The sequence below is a fragment of the Mytilus edulis genome, chromosome 11 (genome assembly GCF_963676685.1).
Source record: "Mytilus edulis chromosome 11, xbMytEdul2.2, whole genome shotgun sequence".
NCBI classification, from domain to species: Eukaryota; Metazoa; Mollusca; class Bivalvia; order Mytilida; family Mytilidae; genus Mytilus; species Mytilus edulis.
The window spans coordinates 40,445,111-40,462,330 of NC_092354.1; the positions used below are offsets into that span (position 1 = coordinate 40,445,111).

Below are 17,220 nucleotides of genomic sequence, written 5' to 3' on the forward strand. Positions count from 1 at the left end.
CAAAAACGGGTAAGTTTCCGTAAACATCAGTTGGCTAAGACTATAGCTATGGAACACTCAAACTGGACGTGCATAGATGATAGAGCACTAGAAATTAAGCTTTCCTGTGTTTAGAGCGCGTCCTTGGTAGCTTTTAAATTGTAATGACTAGCCTAAAGGCTAAGCAAGTTCAGAATCAAACTGCAAACCATGCATTTATAAAAAAAAAAAACTACATACATTTGACATATAGAAAATTGAGAATGGAAATGGGAAATGGGGGTCTCATTGGGGAGTTACGATCCCAGATCCCGCTTACTGTTTTGTCAGATTCCCGTATCCCGCTTACACTACGTAGGCAAGCAATTCTCATTTTTTTGTCATTTCCCGGGTCCTGCTAGACCTCATTTCCCGTTTTCACGAGACAATAATTTGACTTTCACGTGTCACGCTTACACAAAAATCGACAATCCCGCGTCACGCTTAGACCCCAATGAGTCAAAGAGACAACAACCACACCATAGAAAAAACAACATACATATATCCTCCTAAATTTAGGCCAGTTTTAATAATTAGTCTAGTCTGAGATTACTCTGACGTCCAACGGCTGTCTGGCAAAACAGCTGTTGGATGTCACTAGTCTTAGTCCAAATAATTATGATGTCCTGAAAGGCTAATGAATTTAAAATAGAGTTTTAAACTATAGTTTATACATAAATATAGATCACATTCCACTATTCAACAAAGTTCCAGTAAAGTGGATGTAAGCAATTAAATTAGGCATAGCACGGCTTTCTACAATGAGAAAAACTTTAATTTTATGTCATTTCAGAATTCATTGCTCTTACATGTAGGTCATGGAGACTAAAATAATAATTAAACATTGCAAAAAAATATCTTCTTACCATTGAACTCCCCATGGCCTACTAAACCAGTCCATGGACTCACCTTCTAAAATCTTGAATAAAAACCTGATAATGTATGTTGGCTATGAACATGATGAACATGATGAAAGGCTCGACATAAAATATCATAATGAAACAATTCAATTGATAAAAACAAATGGCCTAATCTATCAAAAACACTTTAGGAAAAACAAATATGCCATAGAGACATGAACCAACGACAAACACTGAACTACAGGCTTTGACTTGGGGCATGCACTTTAAAAAATAGAAGGGGGGGGGGGGGGGGGGGGGGGTTGAACATATTTGTGAACACTCAACCCTTCCCTAACCTGGGACAGTCAGGTATAACAGTACAACATAAGAACAAACTATCACTAAAATCACTTGAAAAAGGCTATACTCATCAGATGGATACAAATAACACACATCTAACAAAACCACAGAGTTTTTGGAAAATAAACCAATTACAAATGTATTGCTTGTTTTTATAATATATATATGTATAAAGTAGAGTTGTAAAATTTGTCATGGATAATGAGTCATTGAGTGCTGTCTCCATTCAATTTTCTTTCACTCATAGTGGAAGTTTAAATCAGGCTGTTGGTTTTCTCTTTTGAATTGTTTCACACATTTTAATCAACTTATCCCTATACATTTCAGATCTCTGTCCTAGATCATGTATTCATAAAATTTGGAAAAGACAGAAAGACAGTGGTCAGTGATGGAAACTGAAGAGGATATATGGCAAGCAGCTAGAATTTTGGTAATATTAATCACATGTTAAAAACCATTAAAACACCAATAGTTTTTTTCAGCTCTAAATTATATTTTTTAAACACAATTGGATAACAAAATTATGGGAGGCAACTCATGATAGATTATGAGCTCTTACATTGAAAATTTGAGATCTAGACCAATATCTTCAGCCAATCTGTTGAGTGAACAGGTTCAAAACTGACTTTTTTAGGAGGAGATTTACAAAGTAAGTAAAATTGAGAATTGAAATTGGGAATATGTCAAAGAGACAACAACCCAACCAAAGAGCAGAAAACAGCCTTTGGCCACCAAGGATTTTCAACACAGTGAGAAAGTCTCACAACGGAAGGCGGGCTCCACCTGGCCCATCAACAAAAATGTGTTCTAGTTCAGTGTAAATGCATGTCAGATTAAACTCTAAAACATATAAATGAACTCAAATTAAAAAAACAAAGAAGACTAACAAAGCTCAGAGTCTACTAACTGAGGACAGATGCACAAATTCCCTCTTAATAAAAATGTTTTCTTATACATGTATAATTCAACTTAAATTTAACATTAATGTACATGGCAGTTTTCATAATTATGTAGGATGCACTGTCAGAATTTGCCTTTTCAGAATCTAAAGGTCAAAAGGTAATCTCATTTTTGTACACCAAAATGTAAATAAAGTCACATCATTGGTTGAATTTCAATTGTTAAGAACATTTAAAACCAATCTAAATGTTTTTGTGTACGCTTTTGAAAATATTACCCAGAATGCACTAGATTCTGTAATTGACTCGATGGTCTTGTGGTAGCATGTTCACCTTAAGTGTAGGAGGTCATGGTTTGAACCCTTGTTGGATCACAGAGGTCATGGGTTTGAACCCTTGTTGGATCACAGAGGTCATGGGTTTGAACCCTTGTTGGATCACAGAGGTCGTGGGTTTGAACCCTTGTTGGATCACAGAGGTAGTGGGTTTGTCCCCTTGTTGGATCACAGAAAAGGTGGGTTTAAACCACGCCTTGGATCAGTTTGTTGAATCACATAGAAGACTTTAAAATTTAAATTTGCTACTTCCCAGCTGCTAAATATGCAGCATTTAGAAAAAAGAGAAAAGACTGGTCAGCTTGGACTCAGAAGAAGGTGTCCAGGTAGGGTGACATGTCTTCCTGCGGACTGTTACTTTCGTGACATTGTGAACTGGCACATTTATAATCATACCCAACATTTTGGTCTAGAACAAAGTATGGTTAATACTGTGGATTCATTTATTTTTTGTGGGTATCAATTTTCGTGGATTGCTGCATACTTGCATCACAGGCGGATCCACGGGGGCCCTGGGTGACCCGGGCCCCCCTTTTGTGGGACAAATTTGGTTGATTATATAGGGAATCATTGTAGCATGACTGGAGCGGGCCCCCCTTAGGTCAGTCAGCAGGCCCCCCCTTAGGAAAAGTTCTGGATCTACCACTTTGCATATTCGAGGATATTTGAATTCATGGTTTTGTCAATCTCTGTTTTCAAAGCCTATTGAGCATATGATATTTTTTCAACATTTGAATTTGTTGTTCCCCTGTACCTACAAAACGCCAAAAAATGGAATCCAATGAATAATAATGAATTCACAGTATTCATATACATTGTAACATTAACATGTTTACCTGAATATGCATATTAATTTGCTGCTGGTTAAGCAATTTTCCATCATCATCATCATTATCATTGCTTATGTCAGAATTTTGTAGTGTTTTTTTTAAATGTGTATTTATTTATTTTTAGTGTAAGAATTTACAGAACTTTGGAAATGAGACCATTATCATGTCAATGAATAAACAAACGGAGAAAACATCATGCCAAACATCAGATGGAGTTAATACATTCCTAGATAAGAATCCAGATTGCTTACAGAAGTTTAAAGATTTTTGTTGTGAGTTTAAAATTGAGAATGGAAATGGGGAATGTGCCAAAGAGACAACAACCCGACCATAGAAAAAAACAACAGCAGAAGGTCACCAACAGGTCTTCAATGTAGCGAGAAATTCCCGCACCCGGAGGCGTCCTTCAACTGACCCCTAAACAAATATATACTAGTTCAATGATAATGAACGCCATACTAATTTCCAAATTGTACACAAGAAACTAAAATTAAAATAATACAAGACTAACAAAGGCCAGAGGCTCCTGACTTGGGACAGGCGCAAAAATGCGGCGGGGTTAAACATGTTTGTGAGATCTCAACCCTCCCCCTATACCTCTAGCCAATGTAGAAAAGTAAATGCATAACAATACGCACATTAAAATTCAGTTCAAGAGAAGTCCGAGTCTGATGTCAGAAGACACTATGAGGTGGTACATAACACTACAGGGAGATAACTCTGTAAAATTAATCACAATCAATTGTTAAGAATATATCAAGCTTCTTAATGATAAAAATTAGTGTTTGTCAAACTGCTATATGTCCAGTGAAATTTTTCTGATAAAGTGTGGTTCAAATGAAATTTTAATATTTTTGTGACAAAGAGTCAAGTTAATATTTTGTTAAAATGTTATGAAAATTTAACAAGCCAAATTAATTTTAGTCAAGGTGTTAGGTACCACCTTAAAGAAACACAAAAAATGTAGACTTATGTATAAAGCTAGGTAAAAAGAATTGTGTTCAGGGTTATTTTCCAATTGAAACCAATTTTTTAAGCCACTAATGTCTACTTTTAGTTATATACAGTCGAACCTGTTTTAAGAGACCACTTTAGAGAGAGGAAAAACATGGTCTCTTTAGACAGGTGGTCTTTTAATACAGGATCAATTTATACGTAATGTTCTAGAGGGATCTAAAATTTGTGGTCTCTTAACACAGGTTTTTGTTAATACAGGTGGTCTCTTAACACAGGTTTTTGTTAATACAGGTGGTCTCTTATGCAGGTTTAGTATGGCGTTCATTATCACTGAACTAGTATATAAAAAATAAAATTGAGAATGGAAATGGGGAATGTGTCAAAGAGACAACAACCCGACCAAATAAAAAAACAACAGCAGAGGGTCACCAACAGGTCTTCAATGTAGCGAGAAATTCCTGTATGTTTGTTTAGGGGCCAGCTGAAGGACGCCTCCAGGTGCGGGAATTTCTTGCTAATTTGAAGACCTGTTGGTGACCTTCTGCTGTTGTTTTTTCTATGGTTGGGTTGTTGTCTCTTTGACACATTCCCGATTCTCAATTTTATTAACTTTATCTATAAAAATTGCAACAAAATGATGTATGTTCTCACTACAAAAAAAAAAAAATAGAAAAATAGAAAAAAAACTTAATTTCTGAATTCCAATTCCAATTCCAATTTAATGATATTTTTTTGTTAACCGTATGTTAATGTTATTTTTTGGCAAACATACAAAAAAAATCCTACCTAACTAGCCAAACGAATAGGCATGGGTAGCCAGCATAAAGTGACAAAATTTTTTATTAGGGTGGCCTTTGTGAGTAATGTTGTTTAATTTTAACTCAGCAGTGGTTTATTTACAGTGTCATTGTATGATTCAACTGGTTCAATCCAAAATGAAGATCAGACAAAAGGTCAAGATAAGAGCTGGGAAAATCAGTCATCAGATGAAGATACAGAAGACTATTCGGATTATGTAAGTAAACTTTATCTATAAAAAAAAGTACATATATATATGTTACTGATTAAGTATACGTACTTACATGTGTCCATGCATATTAGAGGGGGGATTGGAGGGGTCCTGATCCCGAAATCTCAGGCTTAAAAACATGAAATCCTGAGGTCCCGAATTTAAAAAATATTTAATCCTGACATCCCGAAATTCGAAAAAAGAAATCCCGGATCCAAAAAGGATCAATCCTGAATGTTTGAGCTTAAAAACTCCTGATCCCAACGTTCCCCAAAAGGTCCTGCCGCCCTCATATTAAACTCTGGTCCTTAAAATTTTGGTTTCCTTGCCACAAAATATATTATTAAGAAATAGTAATTTTTTTTACTACAAAGTTTCACCTGCTGACTTATTTTGTGAAATATAATGATTTTGACTCAAATTGAGTTAAAAAAAATGCCATTACATTGGAATTTTTAAACACTTTTGCATTACAAAGAAATTGGGAAATTGTCATAACAATGGCATTTGAAAAAAAATGGGCATCTAAATTGTAAATTCAGAACACACTTATTTAAAGTCAGGAGAAAAAGGAGTAGGTCAGGTAAGGACCGATTTTGACCTCAAATTTCAGGTTTATCTGACATAAGATTTTGAACACTTTTTAAACACTTAAATGTCTATTTCATTGGAATAAATTAGTTTATGTGAAAGATTTTAACTGTTTTAGTCATTAAAAACGATCTGATTCAAGCTCAAATATGAAAAATCTACAAAATATGCCGAACAATCAACAATGTCACTTTTTAGATGGTTTTTGTCAAAAATGAAAGTGGCCCCATTCGTGTTCATCCTCAACCTTTATATATATGCTATGTATTATCATCAAATATAACTTACATTTCAATATTGAGGATGAACACAAATGCGGCCACTTTTGTTTTTCACGAAAACCGTCTAAAATTTAACTAAAATGATAGAATAGTGAAGATTTCAGTAATTTAGCATGACTTAATGGTGCTAGTACCCGATATTTGTGCATTGTATTGTCAAAAACAGGCCATATTTATGTAGCAGAACCATTCTACTGTCCAATAAATAACTAATAGTTTAAATTCTAACAATTTTGTAAAACTGCTATATTTTGGGGCCGAAAAGGGGTCTTACTGAACCTACTCCTTTCTACATGTAAACTTCAAATAATAGGATGCTGTTTGTTAATATATAAACCAAATCTCTTCTCTTCTTACCTTTATTGTTAATGGGAAAAAAAATTTATTATATTTTTTTTCAGGAAACTGTGAAAGATTCTCCTATAAATTTAAGGACAACAACAAACACAAAGACAAAGTTACAGGAAAAGAATAAAGAATTGGGTAATATACCTGTTATTAAGTATTTTGAAATTCTTTATATTGAGTTGTCTCCCATTTATGATCACATCTTTATTCTTTGATATGTATCTCTCACTTGCTACAATAGGGTTATGATGTCTATTTTTAGGTGAGGGATTTTTTTATTAAATGAGGACAAAGAGGGGGGAATGTATGTTTCAAAAATCATTTCTCAACCAACATAATTTAAGTAATTTTGCAAAACACAAATGGAGATTTAACAAAAAATTACCCATTGGTTGTGTTTAAAAAATTTCCATTCCTACCCGCTTATATTCATTTTAATGGAATAGACTAAATTCTAAGCCATGTAATGGAACATGAATACAACAAAACATGAAAATCAAGATTAAAAGATAATATGAAACTTTGGCTCATGGGAGATAATTCTGACAAAAAAAATCAGTAAAAGATGGAAACGAAAAAGTCTAAATTATCTTTATTATGAATTATGCTCCCTTCAATTATATATCACAACCAACAAAGTGATGACCCTTTATTATTATTTATTATTTCTGTTGTAACATTTGTTTTGGTTTATTTTTTGCATAATTTAAAACAAGTTTTGCATTATAAACTTTGACCACTTTCCCAGATCCAGAAATTTTTATGATCCCTTAATAAAGCAACACAAATCATGCATTTACTTCAAAAATATATCATTGATGATTACTTTATTTTTGTCAGTTGATGAAAGATAAAATGTATTTGTCATGTGAAAACCATGTGTGGTAGGTCAGTGATGTTAGGTATGCAGTTGTCATTGTATTAGTATTGGCACATCTGACTTCCATGAAGATTATTTGGCTCTACCACGTCCATCATGGTCTATTGACTTTACAATTTATGCTTAGATTACATTTTAAGTTTGTGATTAGGTCAGTTTATGGGAAACCACTAGTGGTAAGTCAATTATATTTGATAAGCAGGTTTATTAGGTTTGGAATATATTGATATTTTGATTTTAATTTTTGCATTTTACAATAGCAAAACGTTGATATATCGCTGTCACGTCTGTGTTAACAGTTTATTTTATTACAGAAACTGAAATAAACAAAAAAGAAGAAATTAAAAGTAAGAAGACTTTAAAACCAAAGAACAAAACAGTTGATAGTACAGTTGCCAGGTAATCAAGTGTAGTATGGGCTTTGAAATTGATGAAGGCCAAACAGTGACCTATAGTTGTTAATTTCTGTGTCATTTGGTCTCTTGTTGAGAGTTGTCTCATTGCATGGCAACCATAGCACATCTTCTTTTTTATATTTACTGTAAATTCAGAAATTATTGTGATGTTTTTATTATTGCGAAAAATGCAACAGGGCTATAATTGCAATAATAAGAACTCGCATTTTTGTCGAGCCTGCAACTTTTGTTGCAGAAAGCTCGACATAGGGATAGTGATCCGGCGGCGGTGGCGGCGGCGGTGTTAGCTAACTTCTTAAAAGCTTTATATTTTAGAAGGTGGAAGACCTGGATGCTTCATACTTTGTATATAGATGTCTCATGTTACGAAGTTTCCTTCAGTCACATGTCCAATGTCCTTGACCTCATTTTCATGGTTCAGTGACCACTTGAAAAAAAAGTTCAGATTTCTTGTAATGTTGAATTCTCTCTTATTATAAGTAATAGGATAACTATATTTGATATGTGCGTACCTTGAAAGGTCCTCATGTCTGTCAGACAGTTTTCACTTGACCTCGACCTCATTTCATGGAATAGTGAACAAGGTTAAGTTTTGGTGGTCAAGTCCATATCTTAGATACTACAAGCAATAGGGCTAGTATATTAGCTGTATGGATGGACTGTAAGGTGTACATGTCCAACTGGCAGGTGTCATCTGACCTTGACCTCATTTTCATGGTTCAGTGGTTATAGTTAAATTTTTGTGTTTTGGTCTGTTTTTCTCATACTATATGCAATAGGTCTACTATATTTGTTGTATGGAATGATTGTAAGGTGCACCTATCTAGCGGGCAGATGTCATGTGACCTTGACCTCATTTTCATGGTTCAGTGGTCAAAGTTAAGTTTTTGAGTTTTGGTCTTTTTATCTAATACTATATGCCATAGGTCATCTATATTTGGTGTATGGAAATATTTTATGATCTTTATGTCAGTCGTGCAGGTTTTATTTGACCGTGACCTCATTTTCACGGTTCATTGCACAGTGTTAAGTTTTTGTGTTTTGGTCTATTTTTCTTAAACTATAAGTAATAGGTCAACTATATATGTTGTATAGAAGCATTGTTAGCTGTACATGTCTGCCTGGCATGGTTCATCTGACCTTGACCTCATTTTCAAGGTTCATTGGTCTTTGTTAAGTTATCTTGGTTAATGTTAAGTTTATGTGACAGTTGTATTAAAGCTTTATACTTAGGACTATCAACATTATGAATATCAATGATTGGTATAGATGGCAAGACATTTCAGCGTGTGCACTCTTGTTTTTTTATATGAATAAAACTGGCTTTTTCTCATTATTTCAAAAATTAAAATCACATTTTAGTCCAGGGCTTTCCATTGAAGCCGGTAGCCGGCGGAAATCCGCCGCTTACGGTGGTTTCAAGTGCCGGCTACTTCACTGCCAAAAATATAAATTCAAAAAGAAAAAAATATCTTTTTCAAATGTTTACAGGCAGCCGAGAGACGTATATTGTCGCAAAGTCGCGGTCACGATAAACAAGGATGAAAAGTCAATGTTTACCTTGGGCTAAATATAGTTCACATGAATTCAGGTCACTGATTGGTTGTCTATTTAAAGTCAGAATGCATCGTTTCTTTTCAAAGATAACAAGAGAGACGTTCCGGTGGTCATTGAAGGATAACAATAGAGACGTTCCGATGGTCATTAACTCGTTGGCTTTTTTTGGCTTTTAAAACGTGAAGACAATCAGATAGGATGACAATCTTATGTTATGGAATAATATTAGTCAAATTAAAGAAAGTGTAGTAGATCATATTGTTCAGAATCTGGAAAACAGTATCTTTTGAAGTTCATTTTTTCAAAGCCCACGTGGTGTTCAGAGAAAACGAAAGTAGAATATTGTCGACTCGACCTCAAATAAATAACATTTCCAAATGATTTATGTATCCGACTTACTGAACAGTTTACAAAAAAAAAGAGAAAATCAGAGGATATATCAATTTTCTGTCAATGCTTGAGAAATAATTGTATGATTTAAATACGCGTAACAGTCTTTAGACAGAAAAGGGGGGTCATTTGTTTACAAATGCACGTAGTTATGCAAAATAAATCGATCAAAATTTCTAACAAACCGGATGATTATTTAAATAAAACTCCTTTAAAAGTAAATGAATTTTAAGCATAAGGTAATGAAAATAAAAAACTGACATAAAAAAAAAATGAAATTTCTTTGAGTTTTTTTTTTCTTTCTTTCTTTAATTTCCTACATAAAAAATGGTCATTTGAAAGATTAAATTAGGTGCCAGGAGATTGCGAGAATGCAGGATTTTGCTCTATTTATGCCAGAGCTTCTGGGGGCCTTGAGCGGCCCCCAGACCCCCTGCCGTAAGGCACCAAGCTTACAGCTTGGTGGGCGTCCGGCTTCGCCGAACGCATGTTATAGCCGCCTATAATTTTAATTCAGCCTTCTACTTCCATTTCAATGGAAAGCCCTGTTAGTCTAAAATGACAAAATCACAATAATAAATTCACGCAATAATTTCTGAATATACAGTAGTTCACAATGTGTTTTTTAATTTAATTTAGCTGTATATTTTTTTGTAAATCTTTTGAATGTTTTAAATGTGCACTTTGACCTTAGCTTATCACTATTTTCCTTTGGAAAGTGCTCTTATCAAGTCAAAAAAACATTCACTATATTTTTGTATGGGAAGTTAAACCCTGATCCAAACAATTTTACTTCATGTAATGTTCTCTGGAACCTATTCTTACTTAATTTAACTTAATATTAGACACCTTTTGGAACCTGCACATTTAATTCCTGAATCACCTACATGTTTAAATTATTAAAGGTTTGTTCTTTCAGTTCGAAGGAAAAGACAATCAATACTTCTGATGCCAAGAAAAGAAAAGTGTCAAAGTCTGTGAAAAATTACCAAACAACAAGAGTGCTAAGAAAGGGCACATCACCAACAGTCCGAAAAGGTAGAACAGAATTAAAAGGCAGCTGTGAAAGGGAAATAACTCAAGAAAATACACAAATTGAAACTGATGGACAAATCAGTGAAGACAAAAGTCAAGAAAATATGGCAACTGATAATGATTTATATCGAATAGGAGCGCAGTGGCCTAGTTATTCAATTACCTGTAAAATCTGTCAGATGACCTGGTCTAGTAAAATTGCCTATGTTAATCATATCCGATCTCACAAGGAATATCAGATTTGTAGCATTTGTGATGAACTTATTCATGTCAAAGATGTGAGTATTGAAACACATATTAGTGAAAAACACAGTGACTTAAACCCTTTTAAGTGCACTATTTGTGGACGCGGATACAAAAGTAAAAATGGTGTCAGGAACCATTATGTGGCGGTTCATGCAGACTCTTCTGCTCGATTTTGGTGCGACTTATGTAACCGTGCATTTGGCACTAATAATAATTACAAGTCTCACATGAGGTCTCATAAGGATAGAAAACATTGTTTTATGTGTAAGCAGGAATTTGTAAACCTAGAGCTGCTGAGACAACACATGAGAGATAGCCATGCTTATTATTTATGTCTGATTTGTAATAGGTATTTCCCTGATGAATTAGAACTCAAGGAGCATGAAGAGACACATTTAGAAAATGAGAAAAAGTCTGAAATTAATCATGATATCAGAAGTTTTTATGATTCAGGTGATGAAGATGTGGTGGAAAAAGATAATAGGCAACTAAATAATCATGATAATGCCGGACGTACTGGGAGAAAAAATTTAAGAGAGTTATTTTTGAAATTGTTAAAAAATCAAGAGATAACAGATGAAGATAAAATAGCTAAAAATGGAACCACTTCAAATGATTTAAAGGAAGATAAGACAGATACAATATCCAGTAAAAGCAGTCAACAATGTGGGACTGCTAGAAAATCATTTAAATGTAAATTTTGTGGTCGTGTTTTTAAACTAGGAATTGCTTTTGCACGTCATGTAAAATTACACAACAATCAGTCGACCTTTAAATGCCAACATTGTGGCAAAACTTGTAAAAATGAAGAGACGTTTAAACATCACATGATTTTACACCTGCCTGACGAGAAGAGGCCACATCGCTGTCAAGAATGTGGCAAAGGGTTTGCCACTGGTACCTGTCTGAAGAAACATTTTCTAGTCCACAGCAAGTTGAAGGAGTATGTATGTGAATTCTGTGGCCAGTGTTGTCGAGATATGACAAATTTAAAGGTATGTTTAACAACTACTGTAAAATAATGGTGTGCATTTATTATTGCAATTTTGTCATTTTTGACTAAAATGCCAGTTAAATTTTTGTGATAATAGAAAAAAATCCATTTTGATTCATATAAAAAAAATCAAAATGCAAGTTTTGATTATTGCGATTATATCCCTGTCGCATATTTCTCAATAATAAAAACAATGCAATAGTTTCTGAATTTACAGTACTCATAAAGTATATTTCTTTAAATGATCATCAACATATCCATCTGGTATGTGACTGTAGCCACTAATATAAAAATAAGGAGATGTGGTATGATTTCCAATGAGACAACCATGATTATCCACCAAGTTCAAATTAAGTGCCACCAACAATCAATCAATCAATCAAACAATTGAAGTGGATGCAAGCAATTATAGGCAACCATATGGCCTCCAACAATGAGGACAAACTACTAAGGCTATGCTAAAGGCTATAAGGCTACTAAAAATTGCTCAAATTTTGTTAAACCAGTCATTTGTCAGTCAAAAAAATGAATAATAATTTCTTTTTGCATTCAGATTGAAAGAATAAATATTCATGGCTGACATGTTTTTTATTTGTAGATTCATCGTAGATCTCATACAGGAGAAAGACCGTACAAATGTAAATCTTGTCCGAAGACTTACCGTAGTTGGGACGCCTTACACAACCACCAGCAGTCTGTCCATCTACCAAAGAAATCATACATGTGCGATATATGTGGGAAATTTTACACACAAAAGCATAGACTTTATGAACATAAACGCACACATCGAGAAGATGGGTTGAAATGTGATGTTTGTGGAATTAAAACGCTGAGTGTTGCTGCCGTTAGAAGACATTTGGTTCTAGAACATCTAGAAATTGCTAAAGAACGGGGATATAAAATTTATACCTGTGATTACTGTCAAAAGATTTTACCAAACAAAGAAAAATATGATTATCATATACGACAACATACTGGTGCGAGGCCGTTTAGTTGTTTGGAATGTAATAAAAGTTTCAGAGACAGGAAACAGCTCAAGATCCACACAAGAATCCATTTAAATGATAAGAAATATTCCTGCTCTGTGTGTAATAAATCGTTTCTTTACAACAGAACTCTTAAAAAACATCTTTTAACTCATCAAACTGAAAATGCTTCCCGTCAAAAGCATAATTTTTCAACAATTGATGTAGATCCCTCAAGTATATATATGACAGGTGAAACTCGCTCATCAGATCACATTTATAGTGCTGGTTGTATGTCTAATCGGAATTTGGTTTCCAATAGCAACACTTCTCATAGGGATACTGTACAGAATGTACCAAACTTGAACACATCTCATGGAGAGCCTGCTCAGAATGTTCATCAATTGAACACTGTGCATGGATTTCCCATGCATTACTATACAGAAAGACATAATAATGAAACTTATGGTAGTGAAAATCCACTTGTTGGAGCATTCAATAACTTATACTCTAACCAGAATCTTGGACAAAATTAAAACATGCACAATATATGTCCATTTTATCAATGAATATATGGATACTCTGACTTCATTATTATTTGTTGGATACCATTTTTTGGGGTGCAAGCAAGATAATCCATGAATTTTAATGTTCAACGAATTACAAAATTTAATTTGCTATGATGTTGTATGCAGATTTTGGCAAGACCACAAAATCACATATACACTAAAAGACAAGTTTTCAGCAATTTATGAAAATTGGTACCCACGAAAATAACTGAATCCACAGTACTTGAAACAGATACATTGATAAATGAACATTGTCAACTAGCATGTTGAAAATCTGACTTCAGTAGCACTAGTACAAAGCTGGGTTAATAATCATATTGCATCAACATATCTAAATGATTGGAAAATTACTTTGCTCTTTAACAATGTTTAATTGGAATACAAATATACATGTAGTCTTGTAACGAGAATCATAAAAATATTGCAGTGGTTTTATAAAGTGTTTTAACATGCTTATCAAGGTGCTGTACACCAATGTGGACATATGCCTAAGTGGTATTACTGAATGTGATTTAATAAAATTGAAATAAGTGTTTATCTTTTTATTCAAAACCTGTTTTTTAACATTAGATTAGGCCACACTTAAAAATATTTTAGTTTGCCCAAACCCTACCTGTAGAGACAGTGGGTAGGTGGGTTGGCATAATTTTCTTTGGCTAGGAGAAATTGAAGTTTTAAATGTTTTTTAAGTTTTCATGCCTATCTGATTAAAAAAAGATTCTCATCAGAACATTTAAAGATTTTGAGTAGGCAGCTATTTCTGGGTAGGTAGGGTTTGGGCAAAGAAATATGTTCTTTTTTATGGCCTTATCAGTTGAAGTTTATTTATATAAGTAAGGTGATGTAGTGTGATTGCAAATGATATAATGAGACACCTATCCACCAGAGTTTTAATTAATTGGGTGTTAGCAAATACAGGCAACCATAAGGCCTTCAACAATGAGAAATATATGCATGTTTTGTTTAGCTTGGTACCGAATTTAAGACATTCAATGAAAGCTTTTCTTAGAAATATCAGTTTTTTAGCGCAGCTGGACCATAGCAAAACGATTTCTACAAATAGTTAAGTCTTCATGGTTGAAATTGTCAGTCAACTCATTTTAAGAGTTGCCTTATATCTTAAACATTTATAATACAGATAGAAAATTTGATTAGCAAAAATTATCAGCAGGACAAGATCTAGCCTGGCATCCTGACCCAATCTAATACTTCGTCGATAGGCTACTGTCCAGCAGGGAAACAGGATCCCAGGCTAGACCAAATCTACTGTAAATTAAGTAAAGATGGAGGGAATTGTCTGACCACTCCTTATTGGAGTTATTGCCCTTAAATAACCAATTTTAACATTTTCAGCTCACCTTGGCTAAAAGGTTCAAGTGAGCTTTTCTCATCACTAGGCATATGTTGTCCGTTGTTGTCGTCTGTAATTGTCTGTCTGTTCTAGTTTTTTTAAGAGGAAGAAAGGTAAGTAATACAAGTGAGATGATGGTTTAGCTAGCTACAAATCTACAAATGAAAATGCCTGTACCAAAAGTAAGTAAGTAAAACTTTATTTGGATTCGGCATATTGACAAACAATACAAACATAAGCTCTAATGAGCTTTTCACCGAATATAAAAACATATGCAATAACAAATAAAACAAGGCATGCAGCATGCAATAAATAATAAAAAGCAGCACCAAAAATTAACTCTAAGCAAATAGCACATACATGTATCTTGCAAAATACCAAAACATATATATGAAGCACTAAAATTTTTAAAAATTTTCTGTTAAAAATTATTTTTTAAATAATTTATGATTTATAAAGTAAAAAATTAAAATCTTTCAAATCTTAAAAATTAAAAAACAAAAATTTCAGTTGCAAGGCAAGCTGTTAATGCAGCATAAAAAGCATAAATATTGTAACACATTAGTTATCTACAGGCAGAGCAAAAACATTCTGTTCCACTCCAGGACTGAACAAGACTCTTAAAATGTGAGAAGCTGTTAACAGTCCTGAAGTGGTCAGGTAAGCTATTCCATAAAGAAGCAGCAGCAAAACTAAAAGATTTTTTTCCATATGAGGTAGTTCTTACCTGTGGTATATCCAAAATATTACTGTATCTAAAAGAATATTTAGTGTGTTTAATTTTGAGTAAATTTTGTAAACATACAGGAGCCAAATTATTTAAAATTTTATAAGTCTCAAGTGCCATTGTCCTGATGCGTCTTACTTGTAGGGTTGGAACCTTTGCGTTCTCAAGAAGAGTTTCAGAGGATGATAAGTAGTCGTCATATACAAATCTTAATGCTCTCTCTTGTATTTTTTCAAGTTTTTTAGAATTTTTCTCTGTACAAAAATGCCAAGCCAAAGGGCAAAAATTAAAATTACTCAAAATAAAAGTATGAAAAATTGTAAGTTTATTTAATCTTTTAAGCTAGCTACCAAGTCAGGAATATGTAGACAGTTGTTGTACATTCGTTTTATGTGTTAGATGTGTTTGATCTTTTGATTTTGTCATTTGATTAGGGAAAAGAATCACAAGTCAAGAAAAAACACGCACTTACAGCAAGAAAAATAAAAGACGACAGATGAACATGAACACCTCAAAAACGAGCAATTATCTCAGGTGTTCAGGATTGAAGGTTCTTCATTTCTGTATTCTTACCATTCTTTCATCATGTCAAACTTAAGTTACTGTCCACTCGCATTTTTGTAGCGAGTGCAACACAAAAAACGTATGAAAAACTGCAAGAACGAGCGCTCAGATTCATCTTCAATGACTACAATAACTCATTGAACAATTTAAATTACCAACGCTTAAAATCAGACGCATGAGAACCATGGCATTCATTAGAAACTAACAAATTTTTGACAAAACCCAGTCCAGAGTTCTAACACAATAAACATGATAAATTAGATTTTAAAGTTTACTCATATAATTTTAGATATAAACTCACAGTTGATTTGGTTAAACACAATTATTCCGACAGCCCATTGGTCCGACAACCCAATAGCTCGACAACCCATTGCTCCGACAGCCCAATACTCCGACAACCCATAAGTGCGACACTTATCAAGTCAAGTATAAGGGTAAAATAAAATGTGTTTGTCTGTATTATAACGTTTAGATATGTAATAACATTTTTTAAGAAATAACGTATATATAACATAAGTTTAAGGTAGTTACTATACAAATCCTTGGGTAGTTCAAATACTTTCTATATACTCAATTCGAAATCGGTATATAGAATATAACAAAAGAATATTTCATTTTTCAAGTTATATCTTTAAAGAGAATATAACCCAAGAACAACCATTGATGGTACGAGCTACTGATGATACCCCCGCCCAAACATTTCGGTAGACAGGAAGTTTTTGAGTTATGAATCTGAAAAAGCACCACACAGTATAGTCCGAGATTACTTTAACGTCCAACGGCTGTTTTGCCAGACAAGTCCACGGCCCCAGCTTGCAGTCTGGCAAAACATCCGTTGGACGTCAGAGTAATCTCGGACTACACAAGCTGGGGCCGTGGTCCACGGCCCCAGCTTGTCTGGCAAAACAGCCGTTGCATAGGCGGATCCAGGGGATCCCCCCTTAGGAAAAGTTCTGGATCCGCCACTGCCGGTTGGACGTCAGAGTAATCTCGGACTACACACAGTATAACTGACTTATATAAACCTTGAAACCAAATTTCAGAAATCATTGAGTA

The 17,220-nt window shown here is 33.9% G+C and overlaps 1 protein-coding gene across 4 annotated transcripts in view; it reads left to right on the top strand.

Annotated features, from left to right (window-relative positions):
* Positions 1 to 14,057, top strand: part of LOC139495574 (zinc finger protein 791-like) — a 42,734-nt gene extending 28,677 nt beyond the window's left edge. The window contains exons 1-8 of one of the 4 annotated variants that reach the window (XM_071283847.1): positions 2 to 140; positions 1,548 to 1,650; positions 3,409 to 3,556; positions 5,144 to 5,256; positions 6,524 to 6,605; positions 7,665 to 7,749; positions 10,633 to 11,989; positions 12,587 to 14,057. In XM_071283847.1, coding sequence (XP_071139948.1) covers positions 1,609 to 1,650; positions 3,409 to 3,556; positions 5,144 to 5,256; positions 6,524 to 6,605; positions 7,665 to 7,749; positions 10,633 to 11,989; positions 12,587 to 13,489 — 2,730 coding nt within the window. In that variant the 5' untranslated portion in view covers positions 2 to 140; positions 1,548 to 1,608 and the 3' untranslated portion in view covers positions 13,490 to 14,057. Of the gene's footprint in view, position 1; positions 168 to 1,330; positions 1,651 to 3,408; positions 3,557 to 5,143; positions 5,257 to 6,523; positions 6,606 to 7,664; positions 7,750 to 10,632; positions 11,990 to 12,586 lie in introns of those variants that run through there. The other 3 variants (XM_071283848.1, XM_071283851.1, XM_071283849.1) reach the window with 3 other exon arrangements.
* Positions 14,058 to 17,220: the final 3,163 nt, after the last annotated feature.